Source organism: Ovis aries, chromosome 13 (assembly GCF_016772045.2).
Source record: "Ovis aries strain OAR_USU_Benz2616 breed Rambouillet chromosome 13, ARS-UI_Ramb_v3.0, whole genome shotgun sequence".
NCBI classification, from domain to species: domain Eukaryota; kingdom Metazoa; phylum Chordata; class Mammalia; order Artiodactyla; family Bovidae; genus Ovis; species Ovis aries.
In genome coordinates, this window is record NC_056066.1 from 37,660,240 (window position 1) to 37,683,557 (window position 23,318).

General features: G+C 50.8%; 1 protein-coding gene across 1 annotated transcript in view; it reads left to right on the forward strand.

Annotated features, from left to right (window-relative positions):
* BANF2 (BANF family member 2) overlaps positions 1 to 9,717 on the forward strand; it is a 28,564-nt gene extending 18,847 nt beyond the window's left edge. The window contains exons 2-3 of the mRNA XM_027976416.3: positions 3,482 to 3,610; positions 9,428 to 9,717. Of these exons, the coding sequence (XP_027832217.1) occupies positions 3,485 to 3,610; positions 9,428 to 9,574 (273 nt within the window). The 5' untranslated portion in view covers positions 3,482 to 3,484 and the 3' untranslated portion in view covers positions 9,575 to 9,717. The remainder of the gene's footprint in view (positions 1 to 3,481; positions 3,611 to 9,427) is intronic.
* Positions 9,718 to 23,318: the final 13,601 nt, after the last annotated feature.

Here is a 23,318-nt window from a genome sequence, read left to right on the forward strand (position 1 = left end):
CTACCTGCGTCCCTCCCTCTCTACTTCCTGGAGAACCCAGTGTTTTCCAAGAGGCCACATGCTCGGGAGGCTGACCTCATCCCCCTCTTGGGATCCTACTCCCCTGGCCAGTGACTGGTTCAGGGCTGGCATGTGGTCTGGTTCTGGCCAACAACAGGAAGGGGAGTTTTGCTGCAGAGGTGCTACAGACATCCACGCAGACACGGCCCTCCTTCCTTTGGATTCTCCCACGTCAGGAAGGGTCCCAAGCAAGTTCTGTAGGCATACTGGGACCTCGGGGGCAAGCTAGCCTCGTTCTTGAGAAAGAGAGCCTGGGTCCACCTCACTGTGGGTTTCTTGGTTATGAGATTAGAAATGTACTTATTGTATGGTCGAGTCAGGGTTCTCTGCTCCTTGTAGCCCAGCCTCAGACTACAAGATGGCATCAGACAAGATGGCAGCCCCCGGTTTTGGATGTTGGTGGATCTCCCGTGTCCACTGCCTGGTTAACGTCCTAGTGGGCTTGGGGTCAATGCCACCGTCAAGGAGAGCCACTGCTATAGCACTCTGCTTCTGTGGGCGCGAGCTCAGAGACTGGCCCGAGGGACAGGCCATCTGAGGTCACAAGGGTCACCCTTGAGGTCACCCCAGGGTTCCTCAGCCTTGGCGCTGTGGACATTTGGGGCTGGATGATCCTTTGTTGTGGACAGGCTCTGCAAGCATTACAGGGTGTGTGGCAGCAACCTTGACCTCTACCGTCAGACTCCAGTGGCGCTTCCCCCTCAGCTGTGACAGCATCTCCAGACACGTTGCCAAGTGTTGGGCTAGGAGACAATTCACCCCCAGTTGAGAACCCCTGTCGCAGACAAAGGCTCCCTAACAAATGCAAGGATGTTTTCTCAGTGAGCCTGGGGAGGGTAAAAACCGCCGCCTATGCGCCGGTGTCTTGAGGACCAAAGTGGAGTCAGGTGTGCGAGAAAAGCAAACACACAGGTGCTGCTCTTCAGTGGCTCTTTCGTGCCACTGGGGCTCTGATAACAATGTTGTACTTTCCGTGTATTCTTTAAATAGGCAGAGATGTTTAACTTAACAGATGGCCAGTGCAGACAGTGAGTGGAATTTTCCCTGGGCAAAGTGGCTGACCCGGCCTGCACTCTTGGGCTCCTCCTCCCGCTCAGAAATGCTGTGTCTCTCTGCCCTCAAATGAGAAGGACAGCGACCCTCGTGGAGCAAAGCAGCAGGTTCTGGTGGGCCCGCTTCACCCTGTATGGAGACTGGACCCCTGGAGATCTGATGGGGTACTCAGGACACTGGCTACCTCTGCATCCTCACTGAGACCCCAGGAGGCTCACATTCAGGGGAAGGAGGCCCATCGGAAAATGCGGAGAGATGAAAATGCAGTTTTGTTAGGAGAGGGCCTTTCTACCTGTGACCTGAGCATGTCCTGTTGGGTTGGGAAAAGGGGATGTAACCAACTAAAGTTAGAACATGAGGGACAAGTCAGGCGACTCAGTAAGAGAAAGGATAGGGGGGCCCAGAAGAACATTGCCCCCAGGTTCCCAAGTCTCTCCTGAGCAATCTTGTCTGAAGGAGGTCATGCTTGATAAATGGGGCATTTGCCTTCCTGTGAAGATGCCCCCTGGGATGCAGTGGGGTGAGGAGGAAATCTGGGGTGCCTCCCCATCTCAGAGATGTGGTCAGATGCCCCGAGTCTGAGGAGCAGGATAGCAGGCAAGGCACAGAGCGAGGATACAGACCTTTGTCAAGCCCTCCACCTCAACCACCAGCCATGGCTTTGGATAGAAGAAACCCAGTTAATGAAGGGAGCTGAGATGCCAAAGGAAGCGGCCAACTCGTGGCCTCAGATGGCCTGACCCTCGGGCCAGTCTCTGAGCTCGCACCCCCAGAAGCAGAGTGCTACAGCAGTGGCTCTCCTTGACAGCGGCATTGACCCCAAGCCCACTAGGACGTTAACCAGGCAGTGGACACGGGAGGTCCACCAACATCCAGAACTGGGGGCTGCCTTCTTGTCTGATGGAAGACCTGCCTTTACTGTCAGGGCAAGCAAGCTCCAGTATCATAGGTGCTATTGACCAGTGGCAATGGAGTATGTTTCCCGTCTTCTCCTTCTCCAAAGGGAGAATTCTCCCCTAGAAATCTTTGGTGCAGATAGCCTGGTTTTTCCCAACATTGCTGACTATGTTGATGACTGTGAACTCCAGAACTTAGTTCGTAGGTTACCATCCTCTGAGTAGATACTTCCAGACATGATGGGGAGTCTGATGCATCTCCCAGAAAATATGAACTCAAATCTGAATGCAGTAATTGAATGAATCAGGGGGTTTCACCCTTTGGGGGAGGAGGTAAGTCTATTTAAATACCCAAGTATGGGTATTTCTGATGCTTATGTAAGGGAAAGTGAGGGTACCAACATTAGTTTGTCAAAGAGGTGGATCATATGGGATATTATGGTTACAGCCTTCACACCACCTGCCCCTCTATCCATAATAATCCTGATTTTGTGCAGGTAGCTATGCTTGAACTCACAGCTCCTACAGCTTAGGGAAAGCTGACTCCACCTCCAGATCTAGGACGGGGAGTGGGGAGTCCAGCTGGATGAAGCCTGCTCGGAACCCCTAAGAAACACGTCCCTTCTCTTTTGAAACTTCTTCTTTTGGAGCAGAGATGTTGGTGGGGATGGTGAAAATCTGAGTGCTGGAGCAGCCATTTCACCACCATGGGGGGAACCAACCCTAACTGAAACCAGGTTGAAAAACTCAGAGAAATGAATCCACAATCCTGATTGTATCAGACCCAATCTCACTCTTGGGCTTCTGCCTTATATAATGTCTCTTTTAATATTTGAGCCAGTTAGAGTTTTCTGTTCCTTGCAACCAAACAACCAGCTATTATAGAGTGTGATAAAGGCTAAAATAAAAATATGAAAAAAATGTTGGAGAACATAGATTAATTAGCTCAGAGAAGCAAGCTGTTTCTTCAAGCATTTAGGGTGGGAAGGTTGGAAAGGAACCCAGCAGAGTTCTTAGCATCAGGGGTCCCCGACCTCCGGGATCTAATGCCTGATGATCTGAGGTGGAGCTGATGTAATAATAATAGAAATAAAGTGCACAATAAATGTAATGTCCTTGAATCATCCCCAAAACACCCCCTTTCCTCCCCCAGTCTGTGAAAAAATTGTCTTCTGTGAAACTGGTCCCTGGTGCCAAACAGGCTGGGGACCCCTGCTTGGCATCCAGCCCACCCTTTTCATGGGGAGTTACTGGGCTCATCTGAGGCCACTGTTACCCCTCTCTTAGTCCACGCAGGTAGGGATGGGTATGGAAAGGCTTGTGAGCAGGGCATTGCCCTTGGCATCTAAAAATTTCCAGTAAACGCTGGATGGTGGGAGGATGCCCACTATCACTAGCCCCAGCCCCCTGCCCTCGGAAGTCTGAGGGTGTTCTCCAGCCTCCTAACGCCCCTGCCCCCACTGCTGTTATAGGACATGGACCACATGTCTCCCAGGCTGAGAGCTTTCCTCTCTGAACCCATCGGAGAAAAGGATGTTGCCTGGGTGGACGGGATCAGCCATGAGCTGGCAATCAACTTGGTTACCAAAGGTTTCAACAAGGTAATCCCTCTTTTCCTGTTACTCCACCTTCTCCTCCTAACCCACCTCCCCTAATCCTGCCAGGTGGCAGTGGCTGCCACGTGTCCCTGCCAGTGGCCATCAGAGAGCAGAGCTGCCACTTGGCCGGGTGCCACAGGCTTCAGTGTCACTGACCCGCATGCTTGGGCAGACTCCAGGGTCTGCAGAAGATCCACAAACTGAGTCACTGTGTCTCGGAGCAGCTGGGCTGTGCGAGGTTCACGTGGTGCTCACACACCCAGGGGTGGACAGAGGTGAGCCGGCCACAGAGTCTGGAGCCGAGATGTCAGGATGGGTGACCTGGGTGATCTCCCCGCCCGCCTTGAAGAAATTCGGATTGGGGAGGCGGATCCCTCGCCTCCTATTAGGCCTTGGCAGGTGGAGTAATAGCAGCCTGGCATCTACACCCGAGTAAGAGGAAGTGAGTTGTTGTAAGATGTCACTAGCTGTCCAGGCATGGCCTCGAGGGTGGCCGATGGGATCAGAAAGGTCTATGTATGAATAATTGTTTTTATGATGCTGTTACCAGGCTGTGTGTACCTTAGGAAGGACTGAGAGCTTTTCCCAGAGAAAGTGGGCAGGCGGGAATCCACAGGCTCTCGGTCGACAGAGGCCCCACCAGCAGGGCCGCGGCTGGTCATTCCCTTTAGCTCTGAAAGCTGGTCCACGGCTCAGGCAGGAAGGGGCTGCAGAGACACCCAGGGACACCGGTGCCACTGCATGTGTGACTAACAGTCTGGTTTGCACTGGCCCAGTGCATGGCTGTGTCCCGGGATGGTGGGATGGCTGGTTCTGTAGTTTTCTGATTGACACGCGGCCCTGAGCCATTCGTTAAACACTCTGAACATCATCCTGCTGCTGCTGCTGCTGCTGCTAAGTCGCTTCAGTCGTGTCCAACTCTGTGCGACCCCATAGACGGCAGCCCACCAGGCTCCCCTGTCCCTGGGATTCTCCAGGCAAGAGTACTGGAGTGGGGTGCCATTTCCTTCTCCAATGCATGAAAGTGAAAAGTGAAAGTGAAGTCGCTCAGTCATGTCCGACTCTTAGAGACCCCATGGACTGCAGCCTGCCACGCTCCTCCATCCATGGGATTTTCCAGGTGAGAGTACTGGATTGGGGTGCCATTGTCTTCTCCGGTACATCACCCTAGTCTGCCACAATTTAATGTCTGGTGGATGGGATTGTCAGGAAGGTGGAGAGAGGTGAATTTGCTTCTTTCCTTCCAGATAAAGGTGGGAAGGGCATTTGGGAGCAGGAATAAAAGCAGGCAAGTCTGACTAGGGAAGACATTTGAAATTCTAAGTTATTTTTTAGAAGAAATTATTATCCCTTTGACTTTTCTATTGTGGTGTCTCACATCCACACTGATGTGATGGTTCAGCTCAGTGAGTTTTCACAGTGACACACATGCACAGCCCCACCACCCTCATCCAGTGATCAGGCTCCTCCGCAATTCCAGACAGTTCCCCCGTGTGTCTTCCAGGTCAACGCCACCTCCCCACTCCCACAAATAACTGCTATTCCGGCTTCTACCGCCATTGGTTTAATGTCTCCGTAATTGTGAGGTTTTGTTCTTGTTCAGCCATACTCGGTTCAAAAAATATTTAAATTTACATGTGGTAAATTTCACCCTTTTTAGTACCCAGTTCTGCAGTTTTTGACAAATGCTCACAGTTATGTAGCCACGACCACACTCAAGATCTGGAGCAATCCCATCGCATGAAAATATTTCCCATTACCTCTCACATTTCTCACCCTCAGGCCCTGGCAACTACAGATTTGTTTTCTGTCCCTATCGTTTTGCCTTTTCCAACTTGTTTCAGTTGAGATAGACAGGATGACAGGCATATTAAAGACAAAGGAATGAATGAATAATGGGAAATTTCCACGTATCTGAGAGCACACAAAGTTAGGGCTACAGGGAAGACTGAACTGGCTAGGTCTCTGGAGACCTGCTCCTCTGTGTCCCCCACCTCCTGGCTTGCTGTGACCGGCTCTCCACATCTACTCATTGCAAGGGCCACTAATTCCAGGCACTAATGCCAGGGGTTTCACCTTCTGCCTTAGTTTTGAGCTCCTCATCCAGCCATGAATGAGATGAGAGGTTGCCATCTTCACTTTACAAAGGAAGAGACAGAGGCCCTGGAGACTGAGTGCCTTGATCAAGGTCCTGAGTGAGGACAGAACGGCCATGGGTCATTTCATCAAAAATCACACAAGAAGACTGCTGCCAGGAAGTTATCCCAACAGGGAGGGGGCTTATGCTGGGATTTGGTGGTGAGACCCTGTATCACCTCCTTGAGCCTGGCTGAGCCTCTAAGAGGATCCAGGAGGTGACCCCAATGTAGTATCTATAAGATGAGGAGGTGCTTCAGGGGGGAGGCCAAGTCTGTGGGTGGGGCCACAGGTCTGTAGAGGGGAGGGGGCTGTGGGCAGCCAGCTCAGATGCAGCACCAGAAAGTCAGACTCCTGCAGTGCTTTCCGCAGGCTTTATCTTTTTAGAGCAGTTTTAGGTTCACAGCAAAATAGAGCAGAAAGTTCAGAGTGTGGAAATACCCCTGTGTGCATCCAGCCTCCCCCATCATCAGCATCCCCTTCGGAGTGGTAGCTTTGTTACAGGAGAACCTACATGGACATGAATCCTCCTAGGTACACAGTTCACATCAGGGCTTGCTCTGTGTCATGCATTCTATGGGTTTGGACACATGTGTGATGACCTGTATCCACCGTGAAATGAAAGAGTTGCTCAGTCATGTCCGACTCTTTGTGAGCCTAGGGACTATAGCCTGCCAGGCTCCTCTGTCCATGGAATTCTCCAGACAGAAATACTGAAGAGTGTTGCCAGTCCCTTGCCCAGGGGATCTTCCGGACCCAGGAGTCGAACCCAGGTCACCTGCATTGCCAGTGGATTCTTTACCATCTGAGCCATCGGGAAAGGCCAGTATCCACCATGGTGATGTCCTACAGAGTCATTCTTCTGCCCCATAATCCTCTGAGCTCCTGGTTTTCTGTGTCCTGCCTACAGGAGGTCTGAGCATGGCAGCCCCTTCCCCAAGCTGGGGATCCCTGGGGTTCCTTGGCTGTGAACAGAAACCCTCTCAATTTCCACCTCTGCTCATGGCAGCTTCCTCAGCCACGTCCCATGTGAGAGCTGGGCCATAAAGGAGGCTGAGCACCAAAGAATGTATGCTTTCAAACTGGTGTTGGAGAAGACTCTTAAGTCCCTTGGCCTGCAAGGAGATCAAACCAGTCAATCCTAAAGGAAATCAACCCTGAATATTCCCTGGAAAGACTGATGCTGAAGCAGAAGCTCTAATACTTTGGCCACTTGATGCAAAGAGTCAAATTATTGGAAAAGACCCTGATGATGGGTAGGATTGAAGGCAGGAGGAGGAGGGGGAGACAGAAGATGAAATGGTTAGATAACATCACTGACTCAATGGACATGAATTTGTGCTAACTCTGGGAGATGGTGAAGGACAGGGGAGCCTGGTGTGCTGCAGTCCGTGCGGCCACAAAGAGTTGGACATAACGGCGACTGAACAGCAACAGCATAAATGTAGCATTTGGTTACAGAAAAAGCTGTTGGTCACACACGGTGCCTGGTGTTTTGAAACGCATTCACCACAGGCGCTGAGGAGCTGGGAGCTGGCAGAGGAGTCAGGCAGACAGTGAGGGGCTGCATGTCTGTACTTGAGAAGTCTGGGTGTGCTTGTGGAGACTGAAATATTGAATGAACGTTGATCAGGACCAGCTGCTAATTTGCCGGGCCCAGTGCAGGGTGAGGATGGGAGGCCCCTGGTGCAAGTTCATTAGGAATTTCAAGATGGCGCCAGCACAACAGGAAAACAAGTGGGGCTTCGGAGTACAAGGCCTGGGTGCCAACGTGGGTCACCTACAGGGACCCCAGACTCAAATATCACTGCTGTTGAGCAAGGAATGGGCACGCAAGCTAGAGCCTGGTCCAGACCTGCTCACAGGTGGGATGTGGCATTGAGGGGACATCTTCCCTGGAGCCACCATCCCGTCACGTGGGCAAAGGCTGGCATGGGAGAGATGGTGGGAAAGTACGTCAGGGTGCCCGCATCCCTTTCCCTGCGGTCAGGTTCCTGTGCTCCCAGGAGGCAAAGGGTGGCTCCCTGGGTAGGAATTCACTCTCTGGAGCCCGGAGAGAAACCAAGAGGGCTTGGTTTCTATTAGGGCCATGATGAAGGCCCACAGCTCCAGCTTCCCTTGGGGGCAGAGAGAAGCAGGCTGACTTACCCAGCTCCAGAGACCCTCCTGCCTGCAGGATTTCTGGGAAGTTCACCTCTGGTCCTGAGAGCCACACACTCCTTTGCATCCTGGCTGCCGCACATGGAGGGGACCTGGAGACTCTGATGGCCAGAGCAGCGATGGATGCCAGCAGATGGCAGAGGCGCCAGGCCAGGCGGCAGTCAGGTTGCGCTGGAATGGGGCCGAGGACAGGAGTCCTAACCTTCTGGGTTTTCAGTGAGTCTATTTGGAGAGTGGATGGGATGCAGGAAACCGTCTCAGGGGTCTGGAGCCTGTTGATGAAGTTCAAAAGGGCCTCTTACTATTATCATCGAGTTCTCTTTCCTGGGACAAAGCTCTGTGTTTCCTAATCTTGCACTGCCCACATTTACTGAAGCAATGGGCTCAATCAATATTCAGTAAATGTTCATTTTTTTAAAAAGTTGAATTAAAAAAAAACTCAGTAAAATCACGCCTGAAAAAATGAGGATACTGATAAGTAAAATGAGGTGATTCTCAGCAATAACATTACTTTTTACAAAAGATGATTAAAACACCAGATAAAATGACCATGAAATCCTGGCCTCTGTTTCTTTTCAGAAACTGGATCTAGGCAAAAAAAACCCCCACCAAACTCCAATGCTTAGGTATATTTTAAGACTGGAATTCAGCTTTTATTTAATGTCTTTTAAAAAATTCATCCCTTCAATAGTTCAAATGAAGTTTGCTTGGTTTTATGTAAGTGAAATACCCAGACACCAGCAGATTTTCCTGGAGAGGGCCCAGGACTTAAGGCCTGGACACTGGTTCCTATTCACTCCAGGCCGGAAAGCTGGGCACTGGATGCGACCTTAAATCTCCAGCCTTCCCTGTTCAGTGGCTCGGCCAGTCTGTGGATCTCAGATGCCTCTTTCTCCATGTGGTCCTTTCCCCTCAGTAGTAACAGTGATGAAACAGCGTGAGAGGAATGAGAAGCTGTGGGACCAGGACTCGGAAAAACAGAGAACAGCCTAGAACTTTGACTAGTGTGTTTTTCATCCATCCACAGAGACTCTTCAGCAGGGAAGAGGGGCAAGGCTCAGCGTGCTCCACACCTTGTATGTTCCTCCCATGGACAAAAAGGAGTTTGCATTTCTCCATTGGTCTCACTGGGGCCCCCCAGGTGGTTCTAGTGGTAAAGAACCCGCCTGCCGGGGCAGGAGACATAAGAGACATGGGTCAGTCCCTGGGTGGGAAAGAGCCTCTGGAGGAGGAAATGGCAACCCACTCTAGTATTCTTGCCTGGAGAGTCCCTTGGACAGAGGAGTCTGGCGGGCTATAGTCCAGAGGGTCGCACAGAGTCGGACACGACTGAGCACGCACGCAGGCACCTCTCAGCCAGGACCAGGCTCTGGTCAGGATAGAGTTCCCATGGCCTAGGTCAGGATTCCAGGGACGGCCACGGCCCCTTGGATCTGACCTGTGTCCGATCCTTGGTTTTCTCGGGTGTCCTCGCACTGGGGAAGGAAGAGCATAGCTGAGTACTTTCCTGTGTTCTCCCCACAGGCGTACGTCCTGTTGGGACAGTTCCTCCTGATGCACAAGAGGGAAGCCGAGTTTCAGAAGTGGCTCATCTGTTGCTGCGGAGCCACCGAGTTTGAGGCCCGGGAGTGTTCCAACTGCCTGAAGGAATGGTGCTCCTGCTTCCTGTAGACCCAGCCTGGCCCTGAGGCGCCTTCCCGGAAAACAATGCCTCTGCATTGACCCGGGCTCCAAGTCGTTATTTCCCTTTTTGCTTTATTGACACAGGTTTGTTATAAAAAACAGCTCAAGAAAATAAAAGAAGACAAATACAAGCACAGTGACCTCCAGATTCCACCCACAAACATTTGCCTTACGCTGATATCATGCCAGCTGTCTCTTTGCTGCTGCTGCTGCTGCTGCTAAGTTGCTTCAGTCGTGTTCCCCTCTGTGCGACCCCATAGATGGCAGCCCACCAGGCTCCTCCGTCCCTGGGATTCTCCAGGCAAGAATACTGGAGTGGGTTGCCATTTCCTTCTCCAATGCATGCATGAATGCTAAGTCACTTCAGTCGTGTCTGATTCTGTGCGACCCCATGGACAGCAGCCTACCAGGCTCCTCCATCCATGGGATTTTCCAGGCAAGAGTACTGGAGTGGGTTGCCATTTCTTAGCATATGTTTATCTCCAGGAATGGATAATTTTATTTTAAAATGGGAATTCAATTTTAAGTCAGTGTAGTAGTTATCAACTGCTGCAGAACAAAGGAACCCAAAATGCAGCTGCTTAGTAACAGGAACAATCATTTTATCTCACTCAGTTTCTGAGGGTCAGGAACTGAGTTGCTTGGGTGGGTGGGTCTATCTCAGGGCCCCCTGTGAGATTACAGACTGTGGGCCAGGGAGCAGGTTGGCCTAGGCTGGAGAAGCCACATGGTTTCTCATGTAGCTGGTGGCCTGAGACCTCAGCTGCTCTCTGAGGGGGGCCTCTCTCAGGCTTCGATGACCTGGCTTCTAGGCTCTCCCAAAGCAGGTGACCCAGGAAGGAGTAAGAGGGCAGGAGGCCACCGTCTTTCATGACCTCAACTCTCACACAGCCTCACTTCTGCCTTGATTTGTTTTCAGAACCAAGTCCCTACGTCCTCAAGGGAGAATGAAACTTTTCTTAAAACAGCAAATAGTTCAGCTTAGTCACTCAGTCGTGTCTGACTCTCTGCGACCCCATGAACCGCAGCACGCCAGGCCTCCCAAAACTCCCGGAGTCCACCCAAACCTATGTCCATCAAATCGGTGATGCCATCCAGCCATCTCATCCTCTGTCATCCCCTTCTCCTCCTGCCCTCAATGTTTCCCAGCACCAGGGTCTTTTCAAATGAGTCAGGTCTTCGCATCAGGCGGCCAAAGTATTGGAGTTTCAGCTTCAACGTCAGTCCTTCCAATGAACACCCAGGACTGATCTCCTTTAGGATGGACTGGTTGGATCTCCTTGCAGTCCAAGGGATTCTCAAGAGTCTTCTCCAACACAACAGTTCAAAAGCATCAATTCTTCGGTGCTCAGCTTTCTTTATAGTCCAACTCTCACATCCATCCACGACTACTGGAAAAACTGTAGCCTTGACTAGATGGACCTTTGTTGGCAAAGTAATGTCTCTGCTTTTTAATATGCTGTCTAGGTTGGTCATAACTTTCCTTCCAAGGAGTAAGTGTCTTTTAATTTCATGGCTGCAGTCACCATCTGCAGTGATTTTGGAGCCCCCCCCCCCCAAAAAAAAGTCTGACACTGTTTCCACTATTTCCCCATCTATTGGCCATGAAGTGATGGGACGGGATGTCTAGTATGCAAACGTTTCTAAAAGCATCACAGACAGGTTTTCGAGATACAATTTACATATGGTTTAACTTGTCCTTCTCAGGTGTGTAGTCCTATGAACGCTGACAAATGTGCTGTCCTGGACCACCACATCTTCATCCACCCCCAGAGAGTCCCCTTTAATCACCCCTCACCCCTCCCCAGCCCTTGGCAACCAAGGATCTGTTTTCTGTCCTCAGAGTTTTGACCTTTCCAGAAAACCGTATAAATGGAATTGCAGAATATGTAGCTTTTTGAGACTGGCATCTTTCGCTTGGCGTAATTCAGCGAGGGTGGGTCCATGATACAGGTTTCTTCAACTTAAGAAACTTAGCAGCTGCTGTTGGTGTCCAGCTATATCCCGTGGACAATCACTGTCCTTGGGGATAGTGCTTCCCTCAAAAGCACCGAAATCTCCTCGGCCTGAGGGGTCTCTGGCTGCAGGAGTGGGTCATCCCACGCACAGGGAAGAGAAGAAATGCCGGGAAGGTGACACCAGGGGAGCTCTCGGTCTTGATGGAAGTTGACGGTCCGAACGCCCCAGGTCCTCTCGCCATGGGTGGGGCAGCTCTGAGGAGGTCCCCCCAGTTCCCCAGGGGGGCTGAGCCAGGTTCCCCACAAAGAGAGGCCCCCTCTCTTTAATACCTAGCCCCACTTCCTCCCCGCTACATCCTGTGTTTCCAATAGTCTGCCCGGCCTTCCTGTAACTCCTCCTCCACCCCAACACACACACACACACACACACACACACACACACACTGAAATACTCAAATTTAGAGTCTGCTTCCAGAAGAACCCAAACTAAGACAACCGTGTTAAGACTTGATTTTAATAGAAGAAAAAAGGTGGAACAGCGCTGAAAGAATTGCTGAACTTTACTGAATTTTTTCTTCATCACTAGATATAGTCATTTCTAAGTTCATTTCTTCTGAGTTTAAAGAATAATGTGAGGCAAACAGTAAGAGAGAGGTTAGCATCCTTAGGTTTATTGTAAACTCTGTTTTTCAATATTAGACAGTATAAACTTCCACTGGGTGGGGGGGCAGAGAAGGAAATCGACACTCTCACTTCTTCCCTCTCATTTTTAAATTGGCTTTATTGTTCCTTAAAAAAAATTTTTTTATTGTGGTATAGTTACTTTACAATGTGTTAGTTTCTATTGTACAGCAAAGAAGATCAGCTATATGTTTACATATATCCTCCTTTTTTTGAATTTCCTTTCCACTAGGTCACCACAGAGCACTGAGCAGAGTTCCCTGTGTTATACAGGAGGCTCTCACTCTGTTTTACACATTGTTGTATTTTGTGTCGATGCCAGTCTCCCAATTCATCTCACCTCCCTTTCTCCCCTTGGTGTCTGTGTTTGTTCTCTACGTCTATGTCTCTTTCTGCTTTGCAAATAGGTTCATCTGTACCGTTTTCTAGGTTTCACATTCATGTGTTAATATAAGATATTTGTTTTTCTCTTTCTGGCTTCATTCTCTATGACAGTCTCTGGGTCCTTTTAATTTCTCAAGGTTTAGAATGCGTATACCTCCTTCCCATAAGCGTAACCCCTCTAATTATTTAGTCTTAGTTTTATATTTAAGAGCTTATCATCAATCTTTGTTAGTATCGTCATTTTAAAAATCATAGCCTTGTCATTCTCAAATTCTTTATTTTGATACATTTTTTGTTGGTTGAGGTGGACAGAATCAATCCACCTCGATTGGAAAGGGTCACAGTATGCTGTGGGCTTTGCAGGTGGCTCTGTGGTAAAGAACTCGCCTGCCAAGACAAGAGACCTAAGAGACACGGGTTCGATCCCTAGGTTGGGAAGATCCCCTGGAGGAGGGCATGGCAACCCACTCCAGTGTTCTTGCCTGGAGAATTCCATGGACAGAGGAGCCTGGAGGGCTACGGTCCACAGCGTCACAAGTTGGACAGGACTAGCGTCAGGAGAGCTCTGATCGCGGTACTCAGGTGCATGGGAACTCCCTTTCAATGCCTGCTCCTGTGAGGACCATGGCCGTGGAAGGGAGATCTGGTGACTCACTCCCTGTATTTCAAAGTCTCTCTCCAAAGTGGTACATTCCACGGATGCTCATATTTCATTGGTCAAAGCAAGTAACATCATCCCTAACTCCAAGGGGCAAGAATTCTTCTGCATTCAGAAGAAGCAGAACTATTTGGTGACAGTAACAACCAAGACCACCCTCATTCAATGAAGCTCATTATTGTTTCTCTGGCTGCCTCCCGAGTGTTATGATTCCTAAATTCATAGCATGGTTGGGGTCTTTCTACTGCGGTCTGAGTAACTCCTTCTAACTCTGCTTCTCTAGTTCTCCTCAAGGAGAGGCTGAGGAGGATTCCAAGTAAGCCAACGGGTTGGTCCAAAGACTTAAACAGCTGCATCTCCTGGGAGCTCAGGTTCTGACTGCCTAGAGTCTGTCCCTGTTGCTGCCTGCACAGCCCATCCTGAGATCAAGTCTCCGCTGAAACAGTCACGGTGTTTAGAAGTCACCTTCCTGCCCGGGAGGGGAGCTGGTTGGCTCCAGGGAAGGAAGAGGGAAGTAGCTTACCCCTCACTCCCTCCCACTCTCCTCCGACACTGATGAAATTCATCCCTTTCACCAGGTTGGGGTCCAGGATCCTGTAGGAAGGTTGGGAGCTGAGAAGCCTAGAGGAGTTGAGCCCCAGGCCGGAGGAGCCTCTGCAGAAGGACCTAGCCCATAGACTCGAGTAGCTGTTCCCTGTGTGATATCATGGGTGGGACATCTGGATGAACCCTGTCCCCCCAGAGCTTCCCCATGAACACCAGGGATGCTCTGCATCAGCCATTCGATTCCTTCCATTCCGTTTTGTCTTCTTTGTAGGTAAAATTACTGGCTTCAGTTCTTCACTGCTCCTGGTATTTCCCTACCCCCATTATGTGATCGTGCATCCTCCCTATTAAAGGAAGAGTAACTCCCAGCCCCCTTGGGAGTTATTCTCCCCAAATTTGTAACTCTCCCCCCAAAACTACCATCCAGTGTTTTGTTGTATTTCTTTCTACTCCTTCTTCACTTGAATAGGTGTCCATTTGTTAATAACAGGTTTATTGAAATATATTTCACACATCATAAAATTCACTCTTTCAAAGTGTACAATTCGGTGGCCTTTGGTGTATTCCCAGAGTTGTGCAGCCACCACTGCTATTCAATTTCAGAATATATTCATCACCCCCAAAAGGATCTCCCATTAGCAGTTCACCCCTCCCTGCCCCCCAGCCTGCCCCTGGTAACCGCTAATCTACCTTCTGTCTCTATAGATTTGCCTGTTCTGGACATTTCATAAAAATAGTATCGTACAGTCTGCAGGCTTTTGTGACTGGCTTCTTTCAGTGAACATAAGGTATCCAAGGCTCATCATGGTACAGAAAGTGAGTGTGTTCATTTAAACAATAAATGGGGATCTCATTAAACATCAGGAAACATCTTGCTTCCTTCATTTATACATTAAGATTTTTTTTCCTCATTATTAATCTTTGAAAAATACTCTTTAGCAGTTATATAACAATTCATCAGATCTATATGCAATAATGTATTGAACTGTTCCTGGTTTTGGACTTCTGGGGTTTCTATGAGCAGGTAATCATGTTTTATTGAATGGGTGAATGGTTTATTAGATGAATGAATGAATGCATGAGTGGATGGATGAATGAATGGAGCCTTAAACATGAATCTTTGCAGCATTTCCTATTTCTCCTTTAGGAAGATGCTGAGAAAAGGATCTACAGTAGAGAAATGAACATTTAAAAAATTTTTCATTCCTACTGCAACTGTTTTTTCTAGAAAGTTCGACCCAATCCGCTGAACGAGGTTTTGAGTTTGTCTGACCACATCTCACTCCATGAGAAACTGAATTCCTTATCACGGCCCAGGAGGCCCTGCAGTCTGGCCTGCCCCCTGCCTAATCCCTCTGTGTCTGCCCCCCACCCCCACCCCAGCCAGGCTGGCCTCCCTGTTGATCACACCCCCTTGCTGGCAGTGGGGCTGGTGGCCTCTGCACATCTGTCCCCTGTGCCTGGAGCCCTTCCCCAGCCCCTCACGGCTCATTGCTACCTTTCAAGGCTCTGCTTAAGAGACACTTCTGTGCAAGTTCCTCCTGTTCAAAACGTCACCCCCAGCAGCCCCTGTCTCCTCCCTCAGCTTAATTTCCTATTTCTCCATAGCACTTACCACCTTCTAATATTCTGCATAATGTGCTTACTTTGTTTATTGTTTCAACCCCCTAAAATGAACAATTTGAGCCTGGCCCAGTGTCTGGCATGGGGAGGCGTTCAATAAATAAGTGTGGAATTGAGTTGGCGGCCAGCATGGAGGGCTCTCCCTATTAAATCGGGGGCTTCCTCCCCTGGAGGCTCTGTCTTCCACCAAGTCCTAGTCAATGTTCTTTCTTGACTCAGCTCTGGAGCCAACTGGCCCATCCACTGCCTTGAGGACTGTGGATTCTGCCCCGTAGTGAAACCCGGAGGAAGCTCTCGGCCCCTGACAAACACGCCCCATTGACTGGAGAGCACTAAGGCGTGTTACTGGAAGGAGCCCAAACCTTCCCAGGGCCCACACAGAACAGAGCGCACCAGTGACCACACAGCCCCCTGGCCTTGGAGCCGCCTGTCAGGGCCTGGTGTCCTCACTAGCCTCCAGAGAGCAGCTCCAACCCAGACACAGATGGGAGCCCCCAGTCTCTGCAGAGCAGGCGGCTTCCTGGTGCACACAGCACGTTAAGGTGGGGAGAAGAAGCCCCCACAGTAAGCCGGGACTCCCCTCTCGGCCAGACTGACAAAGCAGCAGGGCATTCCTCAGGGGCCTCCCATTGCGGGCCACTTCCGGCCAGTCTCCCAGGGGCTTCCAGGGCAGCCAGAGGATCAAAATCCCCAAATCCACACGGCGATGTGTTTAAAGGACCCACGAGTCAGTGGACGCTGACGCTTCATCATTTATGGTCTTGGGATTGGTCCTGAGCCAAGGAAGCACATTCATAAATGGCCCCAACCCCACAGCCACCCCCAGGTCACCCCCACCAGCAGGCTGGCCCACCAGGAGGGCCAAAGGGCTTCCCTCCTGATCTGCCCCATAAATCCACTGCCCACCCAGACCCCCCTGCCCAGCCCCAGGACCCAGCCACTGTGGAGGGGGCCACTTGGTCCTCGCTGGGAACATTTCTGGAATTCGTCCTTCAGAATGACTATTAACCCTCAAGATATACTCTTAAATATTCCCAGTGGGTCAGATCTACATCTTCTGAAGGCCCATTTGAATTTGGGGGGAAATAAAGTTATTTAGAGCAAAGTCTGGTGAATAGGATGAGTGATTGAGTTGTGGAACACGATTGTTTAGAATTCCCCATTTAAGTGTGTAATGTACACAGAGAAAGACACACAAATTATAAGCAGGCAGCTTGGTGAGTTTTAGGGAATGGAATACAGCCCAGGTGGAGAACAGGTTTCTGCTGGCAGCCAGGAGGCCCTTCAAGCCCCTTCAGATAGGTCTACCTTCCACAGGCTATCCTGACTTCTAGCAGTAGAGACAGTTTAGCCTGCTCTTGAACTTGACGCAATGGGAGCCTGCAATGTGTACACTTCTGTGCCTGGCTCTTTCCATGCTTGTTTGCAGGATTCATGCATGCTAATGAAGGCACAACTCTTTCTTTTTCGTGACTGTATACTATTCCGCTACACAACTGGACTAGCTTGTTTATTGACAAATAGTGCTGCAGAGAACATTCTTGTACCTGTCTTTTGATGGATGTATTCTCATTTGGGCATATACCCAGGGCAGAAGTGCTGGCTCGCAGGGCATATGTGTATTTAGCATTCCCAGACACTGCAAAACATTTCATTGTGAGACACAGTAACATAAACATTTCTTGAGAGGCTTGGATCTTGGGACGGGCACAATGTACCTCTCATACTGGCATTTCAGGCTCCCTACAAATAATTTCAAACTCCCTATCTCTCCCTAAACCCCAAGATTCCAGAGCACCCATCCAGGGAAGTCTTCATTTAAAGTTTTAGCTTTTTGTTCACCGTGGATTTTTTTTGCGTAAAGCATCTGCCTACAATGTGGGAGACTTGGGTTCAATCCCTGGGTCAGGAAGATCCCCTGGAGAAGGAAATGGCAACCCACTCCAGTATTCTTGCCTGGAAAATCCCATGGACAGAGGAATCTGGTAGGCTACAGTCCACGGGGTCGCAAAGAATCGGACACGACTGAGCGACTTTCTTTCTTTTCAAATTTTAAAAAAATAATGTTAAAATGTTATTTATCCAGACTCCTGAGGTTCTAGGTGCCCCTTCAAAGTGGAGCTCAAGGCAAGTGCCTCCCTGCTTCTCAGCGGCTGCAGCCCTGGCCTTGTCTTCTTGTCAAGGTTCCTCTCAGCAAAGAGCCTGGCCTTGGGGTGGTGTCCCCCACCAAGTGAGGCTGAGTGAGAGCAGAGGAGGAGTCCCATCATTGTGGCCCAGAGAACTTCACAGTCCTTTCCCTCTCCCCAACTCCCTGAGGCCTGCCAGGCTGGGAGGCTGGCTGTTGAAGAAGCATGGCCCTGGGCAGGTGGCTGGAAGTTTCCAGCTCACCCCCCACCCCCGAGGCTGCCCTCCTCCCGCCAAGCCTCCTGCCACCTTTGAAATCTGCCCAGGGACCCCATTGATCTCACTTCCCTGGAGTTATTCTGAGTTGAGTCCTGTGAATCTTCCTAATTGAAGGCACGTTGCCCAAAAGTTTGGTAGAAAAACACAATCGTCACCCATTTGAAGCTATAGATTTTTCCCCAGAGCTGTTCGGTTTCACTTCACTGTCCCCAGGTTCCAGGTTTCATTCCTTTTTGCTCTACAGCTGCTTTTCTCTGTCTCTCCCCACCCAACCCCTGCAGGTGCTGCTGCCCAGGGCTCAGCTGGGAGGGGCTCTGACAGTTTCTGCGGAGGTCAAGTTGTCAAGGGAGGCAACAGCTTTCTTTAAAATGAAAATGAGACTATTTCCCAGTCAAGTAGGGCAGCTTGCACCCCGACAAGAACCAAATGCCTCAGAAAACTGTATACTGCCGTTCCCCTAAGTAAACAAGCCCGTTCTATGAATTCATGGAGGCTGACCTACTCCTTCACCCCTCACCCCATGGCCCCACAGTCCCCTCCCAGATACACGCTGAAGGGGAAAGCATGAACCACAGCCCCCACACTGGAAACCACCCAGATGTCCATCAGTGGTAAAATGGTTCATTTGTTGCTTGTTGTGTCCAGCTCTTTGCAACCCCATGGACTGTAGCCCACCAGGCTCCTCTGTCCTTGGGATTCTCCAGGCAAGAATACTGGAGTGGGTTGCCATTTCCTTCTCCAGGTAAAATGATTCTTTAAAAAAAGGCAAAAATAAATAATCATCAATAATAACCATAACAACTAAAAAGAAGCAACAGCTCAGTCGTGTCCGACTCTTTTCAACTCCGTAAACTGTAGCTGGCCAGGCTCCTCTGTCCATGGGATTCTCCAGCCAAGTAAGTAAACGGATGAATAAATGCCATCCAATGGAATATCCTACAGCAGTGAGAATGAACAACTGTGACTATATACACAGAATGTTACGCTGAACAAAAGAAGCCAGGCACGGAGCATGTGCTGGGTGATTCTGTGCCCGTGGGGCACTGCCATCTGCCAATAGGGGCTGCCTTTCAGGGACAAGCTGCAGGCTGCCTTGCAGGGACAGGGCTCTGGGGCAAGTGTGGTCGTGGCTCTTGAGCTGGGCTGCTGTGTTTGTGAAAATGCATCAGACTGTACATTTAAACACCTGTGCACATTTCTATGTATCTGTTCATTTAAATGAGTCAGGAGCAACAGGCAGCTGTCTCCCTTCCCAACTGTCCTCTTGGATCTGATGAGCAGTGAGGTGGCGTGGTAGTAGAGAGGTGCACCTAGGCTCCTGAACGCCCCCCAGGAGAGGGGAGACCCCTCAAAGCTGCCCCCACCTGTCCCATCCCAGAGTGGCTCAGCAGGGCTGGTCACCTGGATCAGGACTCCCTTCTTGTCCCCAGGACTCCAGTCCAGTCCAGTGGATGCCAGGGGCAGGGAGGTGGGCCCTCTTCTCCAAGGAGGAGAACCTGAGCCCTCTGAAGCAGAGCTGAGACAAGATCACTGTCACCTGCCTGCAGGGCTGTGACAAGGACAATGGTACCCTTCAGCCAGATCAGCTCAGGCCCCCATGAATACACAGCCCCTCCAGAGGCTGGCAGATCAGGAGGCAGCTCACGTGATACAGTCATCACGTGTGTCTTGAGAACCTCTTATTGGCCAGATGCTCTGCTGGGTGCTGGCAGTCCACCTCTGTCTGTGGCTCACTGACAGATGAAGATCCAATGGGAAAATAAACAAGGCAATCAATTCAACAGGACAGTGGACAGCAGACCCACCCCTAATATCTACCAGCTCCAGACAAGAGCTTGCATGAAAGCCACCAGCCTAGAGGCATAGGCAACCTGGGCTCAGCTACCTGGCACTTTTGGGCAACCACTGATGGTCACTGGATCCATGCCTCCCAGCATGGAGTGTGGGACATGGCAAGCCTCCCCAGCACCTAAAAAAATCTGGAAACCCAGCCACATGTGTACTTCCCATAGAGACCAGTCAAAATCGGCTGATCATCTGTTCAGCAAGGCTAATTGGAAATGAGTCACTTTTATTACTCCCCTGGTGGGAGTGAGGACTGTCTACATATTGGTTGGGGTCTCTGGGGGTGTCAAGGCAGGGTAACCCCAAGACTATTTGAGATAGGGACAGAAATCCAATTCCAATTGGGTTGAACAGCAGTACAACAAATTCATTGGTTTATGTACCTGAGAAGTCTTGGGGGTTGGCTTCAGGAATAGCAGGCTCCTGGTGCTCCAGTTTTATTCCAGTCCCCTAAGTTTTAAGTATATTAATCCAGGTCAGATGGATCCATTAAGAATTTTTAAGTGTGGGTGGAGCAGAAGGAACCACTCACTGCTCAGGATTCTCTGGTTCTGCAGATCCCAGGTCCTGGGAAGTCTCACGGTCTGGAAGGAGAGCAGTAGGGTCTTGCCCTCCATCCAGCAATCTGGAGGTCTGAACTCTGCATCCTAGGGGCTCAGCTTGTTTTGTTTGGCTCTTGTTTCATTTAGAAAATGCAGGGTCATTTGCTGACACTTATCAGTTAGGTTTTGAATAAAAATCCCCTGGAGGCCAACCCAGCAGCTTCTCTATGCAGCCTCCTGCAGCGCAGGCTGGAACTCAACCCTGCTCCCTCCCCAGGAGACATTGACCAGCGACAAGGATGCTGGCAGAATAAATCCCCAGAATCCTTGCCATCAGTGGCAACTGTAAAGGATGCTCCATGCACCACGTCAGCTCCCTGGGCCTCAGCACTCCAGTTTACACTCTGACCAGCATCTTCCCATCCTCTTCCTCCCTCAACCACCCGCAACCCCCATTCGTGCTTCCAGAAGTCGCCTCCCAATCCTCTGCTGGCAACAAGTCTTGTCTGCCTCTGCATTTCAATCCAACCCTCAGCCCAGTCCTCCCAGTGAAGCCCTCTGCCCTGCTGGGTGGATTCCTCTGGAGCTGGCTGGGACTCAGTCCTGATGCAAGAGCCATGGACCTCCCAGAGGCTTCTGCATTTGGAGAAAGACTGGGCCCAAGAGCCTGTCATTTCAGAGAAACCTCCAGCACAGCCTTCCTGGAGTTCTGCAGTTCCAGCCTTTTCTATGCTCGCTGTAGAAGCTGTGCAAGCAGCTATTTGCTTTCCAGCCTGGAGCACTGAGGGGCTCCTTCTAAATATATCTCGACACACTCACAACTCTCCACTGCCCAGATGCATGTTTGTCAGTTGCCCTTGAGCCTGTGGTCAAGCAGCTTGGTAGGACCCAGCCACGCGCCGAGGCTGTGGTTCAAAGTGCTTCGCCTGCTCTGTGGACACCCACCCTCCCGGAGAGAAACAGCAGGGTGGTGAGATTCATCATGAGGCTGGCTCCAAGGGCAGGGGCTTCGCAGAGCTTGACAACAGGCCTGGCACTTATATTATGCACCAATAAATATTTGTTAGACAGAAATTCTGAAGCCATCTGGGTAGTTTTCTCCTCCTCTCTTTCAGAAGGAAGTCCACACACATAGGGTGTCATTGCTGGTAGCAAGCAACAGCTGGAATTGACCTCGCGTCCTGGGTGTCAGAGGGTTAATTCCTATGCTCTCTCATCTAATGGAATATTTGAGGACTTTCATAGGGTGAGTGTCATGCTCTGAGCTGGAAGTACCTCCACGATGCTGTATTGTTAAGTGAAAGAGGAGCAGGCCAAAGACCGCTTGTGAGAAAAGGAAATACTGCTCATAGCTGTGCGAAACACCTCTAGAAAGACAGAACACTGCAATCAGGGGGTCCTGGTGGGGAGAGGTTGAACATGGAGGGTCAAGGTGAGCAAGAAACTTCACTTTGTATATTTTATAATGTACACACTATAAAAAATACACACACACACACATATACACACATTTATGACCTACTTAGGGACCTGAAATGGGTTCTGCAGGGGAGAGGGCAGGGTACAAGGGTGATGGGTTATCCCTCCTGAACATGAATCTGGGCAGCCATTTCTGGGGGTGACTCTCTTCAGTGTCTTGGCTTCATCTCCTTGCCGTGGTTTCCAGGGCCTTCCAGGCCTGACTATGTGGCCTTGCCTCTCACCATGGCCCTCTCCCCCTTCCCCGCCTCTCTCTCTCCCACAGAGCCCACCTGGGCTTCCCAAGCAGGGCCTTGGCTCCCTCTCACCCCTGGGAACAGTGCCTCCCAAGGTACCTTCCACACTCTGTGACTGCCCCCTCACCCTGCCCCCCATCCCCAAGCTCTCACATCCTCCCTTCAGACTCTCCTGGGGTTGAAGTGTCTGTATCTCCTGCCACACGAAGCCCAAGAGGCAGCCCCAGCCACCAACACCTTGTCCAACTCAAGCATACACCCGACAACACACGATGGATGGATGAACAGATGGGTGGATGGAGAGATGGGTGGATGGATGAGCAGGTATGTGGATGGAGAGATGGGTGGGTGGATGAACGGATGGGTAGATGGATGAACAGATGGGTGGGTGGATGAACAGGTGGGTGGATGGAGAGATGGGTGGATGGATGAACAGGTGGGTGGATGAATGGATGGGTGGATGGATGAACAGGTGAGTAGATGGAGAGACGGGTGGGTGGATGAACAGGCAGGTAGATGAACAGGTGGGTGGATGGATGAACAGATGGTTGAATGAACAGATGAGTAGATGAATGGATAGGTGGATGGATCTATTTGGAAGGGGCTGTAGCAGCCCAGACCCGCCCAGACTCACTGGCTGTTACCGCCTTCCTTTGCAGTATCTGCCTCTTTTCATTCAAAGGCAGTGCCTAAAGCCTCTGGAGGATGCTTTGCCTGTGAACAGGTCAGGCTGGAAGCGCCCTGGGTATTAGCCCCAGCACCTCAGCCAATGACCCGTGGGCACAAACCCACTCTCCTCTCTTGGGGTGGTGGGCATCATACTGAGGAGTGGGCACTGCAGTCTCACAGAGCATCCCCACACAGGTATCCAGCTCCATGATGCGCCAGTACCAGCTCCTCCCCTTCCCTTCTGACCCGCACCCAACCCTTATCAACATCTCCTGGCCCCCTCCCAAATAAATGACTTGCCCATGAATCCTTGCCTCAAGGTCCAATGGCAGGACTTCTTACACGTACACCATCTGACGGTGTACGAAGCTAAACTGGGGCCGCCGAGGCCAGGCCCTGGACCTTCACTGGCCCCTCTGCAGAGTGTACCCAGGTGGGCACAGGAAAGGACAGAGGCTGGTGAGGATTCAGAAGAGGGGGCTACGACTGCCAAGCTGACAGAAGCAGCCAGGGTTCCAGGCGTGGAGGAAAACACAAGGCCGGGGCAGAGAGCAGGATGGAGGCGAAAGGCCTCCCGCAGGGCAGCACAGGATGCCTAGGGGGGAGGTAGTGGGTGGGCTCCCCCAAGTCCTGCCGTGAGCTGGGCCGAGGCGCTCAGGGAGGGAGGCGGAAGCCCATGGCCACGTCCCGTCCAGCCCTGGGAGGGAG